The sequence below is a fragment of the Salarias fasciatus genome, chromosome 10 (assembly GCF_902148845.1).
Source record: "Salarias fasciatus chromosome 10, fSalaFa1.1, whole genome shotgun sequence".
In the NCBI taxonomy this organism is placed as follows: domain Eukaryota; kingdom Metazoa; phylum Chordata; class Actinopteri; order Blenniiformes; family Blenniidae; genus Salarias; species Salarias fasciatus.
The window spans coordinates 23,082,931-23,088,598 of record NC_043754.1 but is presented as its reverse complement, the minus strand read 5'-3'; the positions used below and the strand labels follow the sequence as shown (position 1 = coordinate 23,088,598).

General features: G+C 41.0%; 1 protein-coding gene across 2 annotated transcripts in view; it reads left to right on the top strand.

Annotated features, from left to right (window-relative positions):
- The first annotated feature begins 3,061 nt into the window (after window positions 1-3,061).
- Window positions 3,062-5,668, top strand: part of LOC115395814 (GTPase IMAP family member 7-like) — a 4,351-nt gene continuing 1,744 nt past the window's right edge. Inside the window, exon 1 of one of the 2 annotated variants that reach the window (XM_030101470.1) lies at window positions 3,062-3,136. In XM_030101470.1, the coding sequence (XP_029957330.1) occupies window positions 3,109-3,136 (28 nt within the window). In that variant the 5' untranslated portion in view covers window positions 3,062-3,108. The remainder of the gene's footprint in view (window positions 3,137-5,668) is intronic. The other variant, XM_030101471.1, reaches the window with a different exon arrangement.

The following is a 5,668-nucleotide window of genomic DNA, read 5'->3' as shown; positions in this document are numbered from 1 at the left end:
CGGAACACAGAGCGTCGGGGCGCCCGGGGGGCCCGTGGGTTTTCATAACCCACCAACCCTACGTAAATTACGCCTGTGGGCTTCCCACAAAACTAGAAACTTCTTAATATTTAAACTGAGTTTTTAACCGCAACTGATGAAATAATATAATTCTTATTTTTCTTTAAAGGTGTCTTAAGGAGTTTGCACATTTTATGCGAAACAGCGCCCCCTGCAGGCCTTGGGCGTAATGCAGCTTAGTGAAAAACTCGTGCCTGTGACTCGTGTGCACGGAAGACGGGAACTCCTTCCTCGCTCTTTTTGTAGCGCTCAAGTAAAATTTAAGCTTTTTTTTTACCTGGTGGAGTCTGTGCTGGAGCTGTGGCAGTGCTAGAAGCCAGTCTTTTCTTACTTTCTGGAAGATCCTGCTCAGTTGTTGCTCACTAAGCGTCTGGCAGAGTAATGGCGGACATAATGAAACCTAACCAGCCGGAGCGTGCATTACGTCATTCCTTTCAAATTCTCCTCAAAAAAATTCTGGTGCTGGACCGGCACTGCAACTTTCAAGTGACAATTTAGAGCTGTTAGAGGTACTTGTAGTTTTTTTTTTCCCCCCAGTTTATAATCTTGCCTTACTATTAACTTCGTATCATTTCTTTTTATGTTTTTAGCTGTTTTAACTCTAGTGTTTCCTCAGGGGGGGTTCTTCACACCGGGAGTTGGTCCTGGTCCTCTGCTGGGGTCACTGCGCTCTGGTCCTCTGGTCCTGGCTGGCCTGGGGGGGCTCCACACCTTGGTGTGCAGGTTCCCCTTGGTCTGGCGGGGTCGGGGGTCGAGCGCTGAGGCCCCAGTATAAATGACCTTCGCCTTCTCCTGGTGTGAGGGGCCCCACTGGTAGTGTTTTCCCATGATGCTTAGTGCCATGCCATGTCTCCTCTTCTGTGTGCAATTGATTCAATGTGTGTGTGTGTGTGTGTCTGTGTGTGTATGGCTGTGTGTGTATGGGTGTGTGTGTGTGTGTGGGTGTGGTGTATACTTACTGATGGTGCGGGTTTTATTCTTTTGTTTTTGTGACTGTTTTTACTGTTCAGCACTTTGCGTTGTTTTTATAAATATGAAAAGTGCTATACAAATAAAGTTTGATTTGATTTGATTTGATTAATGAATATGTCAGGGCACATTGTACACATCATTGAAAATGTGGAACATATTTATGGTGGAAAATAAGTATTTTTAAGGTTGTAAAACTCCTTAATGCACCTTTAATGAAACAAAAAACACATACGTGCATCATTATCAAATCATTTAACATAACAGAAAAGCTGAATATTCTCCATTCAGAAAATCATATTGCTACACAGCCAAAAAAGTTGAGTAAAGCCAAAGTTAAAATCAATGTTAACGTTTCAGCTGATAATAACACAGGTATATGATTTACATCTACCTACATATGATTTAAACTTTTCTTCAAATGGCAGTCTTAGAAAAGAAGTAATCAAGATAAGCAATATTTTGGTTGAAATAACCTTTAATTTCATCTTTTTTTTGTTCAAAAAACGTTTACTAATTACATATATGTTACATGTCGTATATTATATAGTAATCCTACTGTTAGAAAAATCACGGTACTCACAGTGCGTGTCTTTGACTCTGAGCCGACAGGTGGCGTTGTGCACTCCAGAACCCCTCTAAAAAAAGTGTGGTCCTCAAGGTGCGGTATCCGGTCATTCAATTATGGCTCAATAGGGGGCGCAGTGCGGTCCTGACGGTGCGGTCTCTGGTTTTTTAACTATGGCTTGATAGGGGGCGCAGCGCAGTCCTCACGGTGCGGTCCTCATAGTGGGGTCCTGAAAGTGCTGCCTCCGGCACTGCAGACACATATTATTGGTAATTGTTGCTGTCCGCATGTCCGTGTGTAATGCATGTTGTTTTGTAAGCACACGTCCGTGTGCAACACATGCCGTTTTGTTAGCAATTAAGACATCTCAACCACATTTGAGCTAACAGTCAAGTCGGCCCAAAACCAAGTCGGCACCGACCAACTCGGCCCAGGATACAGTCAAGTCGGCACATAGCCAAGCTGGCCCCATGCAAACTCGTGCGGGGGCTCTCAAGGGGCCAAGTTGGTCGGAGCCTGCTTGACTGTAAGCTGCTTAGAACTCAGCCCAAGCCTCTTTTGCCACGCACTCACGCCACACATTGTATTTCTCATGCTGAAAAGAAAAAAATACCAGTTACTGGAAGGGATCAAACATGTCTGCAAGCCTCTCACTTGCTTGCCAATCAAAAAAGGAAAGGGGCGGGTCAAAATAGCACAACAACCAATGAAAAGAAGCATTGTTATCACGTGAGCCTGGAGCTTTGGTCCTACTTTCGGTTTGATCGATCGGTATTTGGTTATCATAAGAATGGTTTTTATGAGCTTTCAGTTTGATTTTTGACCTTTCTGAGGTATACAGCATGGCTGTGTTCTTAAAGTTATGAATATGTTTATAGTGTATTTGCACCTCCGCGGCTCCGCTGCCCCAGTACCGAGGGCGTGGGCCTAATAAAAATCTCAGCAAAAACAAATGAACAGTAGAGAGTTATGCCAAGGAACATTAGCTTATTATATCACATCCATTCCATAATAAGGTCAACATAAGGAGATGATATAATATGGTCAACATAAGGAGATGACATGGCCTTTGTCTTTTGCCCGGTTCTCCTCTTACTCTTTTTTGAGCACCTGATGGCATTAATCGTTTTTTTTCCATTTTTAGCACTTTACCATCAACTTTCAAAATATTACCATCCCCTGACACCTCAACCAACAGTCAAGACGAAACCAATTCATCTTGGTTGGTTTGCTTATTTTTGTTATGAATTTTGTTAGAATGCCGCCCTGGGCAACTGCTCATGTCGCCCATATCAAAACTGCCACTGTCAGGATCTGTTGTCTTTATTGGGTTGTGGTCTCTGGCTCAGACGTCGTCACACCCTCATTCACCAGCATGTTGAAAGTAGAGTAAACATCCTGTCACATGTTCAGAGTCAGACAAAAAGACAGAGCAAAGTTGAAAATGAAACTATTTGACTGACTTCCTGCAGAGACACTGCCTCACCTTCATCAACTGCTTCAGACACAAAATGGCCTCAAAATTCGCTTCCCTGGACTGTAAGTACATTTAATTTCACAGCACGATTTTCTGAACTCGGTTTCAGCTTCTCTACTAAAGAAAAGTTCTACATTCTCTGTATTTCTCTTTCTCACTGACTTGACTTACAGTTTAGGGTGGGGCTGGCTCTCTGCTGGAGCAAGAGGAGGAAAGAAAAAGAACAATAGATTTTCCTCAAACTGAACCCAGACAAGATTTACTACAGTAGCTGAAAAATCCACTGGAACAGGCACAAAAGAGATGATAAGTTTATTCTCTGTTTTCCTCTCTCCCTCCGTGCAAACTGCTCTGCACTGTGCACGTGCTCTCACAGTAACACTGACTTTATTAAAGATAGATTGAGCATCCTGTCTCCAAAAATGCAGCCTACCTAGAAGTGTCAAAAACTGTCAATATGTCAGTTTCCACCAGAGGCTGGCTCCAGAAAACCTGTGACTCCACAGATTCCATTTCAAAATGAAACATCAATAAAACTGGATTGGCTGTGTTTGTATATCTCAGAGTTGTGTTTTCGGTTACAATTCATGGTCCAGCAGAGAGATCAGATGGTACATCTTAAAATAAATTTAACTGATATTATTAAATATTATTTAAGCTCAAAGGTTAAAAGTAGTGCTGTCAGAAAATCGAGAAACTCAATCTAACTGAATACAGGAGTTGTAATTAATTAATCTAATTAATCACATTTTCATCTGCTTTGTGTCCCCAAATAAAGAATTTGAATTCTAGGATGTTCATCAAATGAATACACTGAGAAGATTTGAAATTCACATTCTTATTGATGATGATGATGATGATGATGATGATGATGATGATGGTGATAATGAACTAAACCTGAGTCAGCCCAATCAGGCAACTCAAATAACAATTTGGCTTTTTTTCATTAATGAAATTCAAAATAAAAAAAGGGTCAAACACATCCCAACAAACCAATTAGGCCCACCATTCAAAAATGCAGTACAAATACAGATACAAAACTCAGAAATATTAGACTATTTATGCTCCACCACTCGCAGGCGGTTTCATTACTCTTCTTTCAGATGTCGGGTGCCTCCTGCACGGAGCCTGGTACATCGGCCATTGTTTATTTGGTTGCCAGCTCAGTCACTCCTGTTTTGCACATTCTTCATGGTTTCGGTCCTGGAAGCATCCTTTTCCTATCTCACAAGCTGCCACACAAGCTCACACACACATCATTATTCCACAACACTTCAAAATATATGACTGATTTCTCAAACTTCTTAACTAAAATCTTGTGTGAGCTGCCAAACTATCCTGTTTGTGTCTGGTTTCAGTCCATCTGTACAGAGTGAGAAACCTTCTCCTGTGGAATTTGTTACCTTTAATCCTACACTGACACACCACTCATGCAATGAGCACATTTTCTATTGCTTAAACACTCTAATCTAAACTAGCATGAATTATCCATACAATTTCCCACACTATCTTATATGTAGTCATGCACAACAATCAGCAGAGATCCCTGCCACACACACCTGAACAACTGTTGGTATGCAAATGAGCTGGTTTCTCATCAGGCTCCAGGACAGAGCGACATACTCATATTAAAACACTGGGTGCGTTTACATGCAGCCAATAACCCTTTCTTAACCAGAATATTCGCAATAACCCGGTTGCACACAGCCATGTAAACACGTGCAAAAACCTGAATATGCTCATATTCCGGTTTTTAAAAACCTGAATATTACCCCTGGGTTACTCCTATTCTAACCTGAATTTCTGGTCATATAAACGCGCATCGGAATATCCCGATCGAAAGGGACATGAAGTACTGCTCTGCGCATGTTCTACCCGCAAGGAATCTCGGTCATTTGAGTCCAGCAACTACTTGTGACACAGTTTAACTGCTACTAAGTAAATAAAATGTGCCAAAACAATAGTTCAGTTCTTCTCTTTTACTGAAAAAACGGTGCATCGCATCGTTAAACATATGACCACGTCTCGCTGGCTTACTCTTTTTCTAACAACATGCAGAGAGAGCCTGCAGCGCTCTTATTCTTCTGTGGTGTCTGTGTAAAATAAGGTTGAACATGCAAACAGCACACCTAATTGCATAAAGTGCAAATGCAGTCATGGCGTCGTCTGTGCTCCGCAGTTTGAATGGGGATATCCCTGATCATGTGAACAGGAGTAACTCTGTCTGTTTAAGCATGTAAACGGGTTATTCCAAATGATTCAGAAACCGGAATATTGACCTTAACCCGAATATTGAGTGCATGTAAACGTAGTCACTGTTAAACATACCATAATATGGTGGTGGGGGGTTTCACTGCAGATACAAGTACAATTCCCACTCTTTATAGTTTTGTAAATCTTACCTATATTGACAGGTTTGACTTGATATCACAAATTTATTTGAGGATTACACCTTCAAACTAAGATACAAAATGCATTGTTGGTTGTTAGTTTTTTTTTTTTTTTTTGATTGCTAAAACACAAAAAGCAAAAATTAAAATGTTTATTTATTTATTTATTTACTTATTTATTTATTTAAAATCTGCGTGATGTTT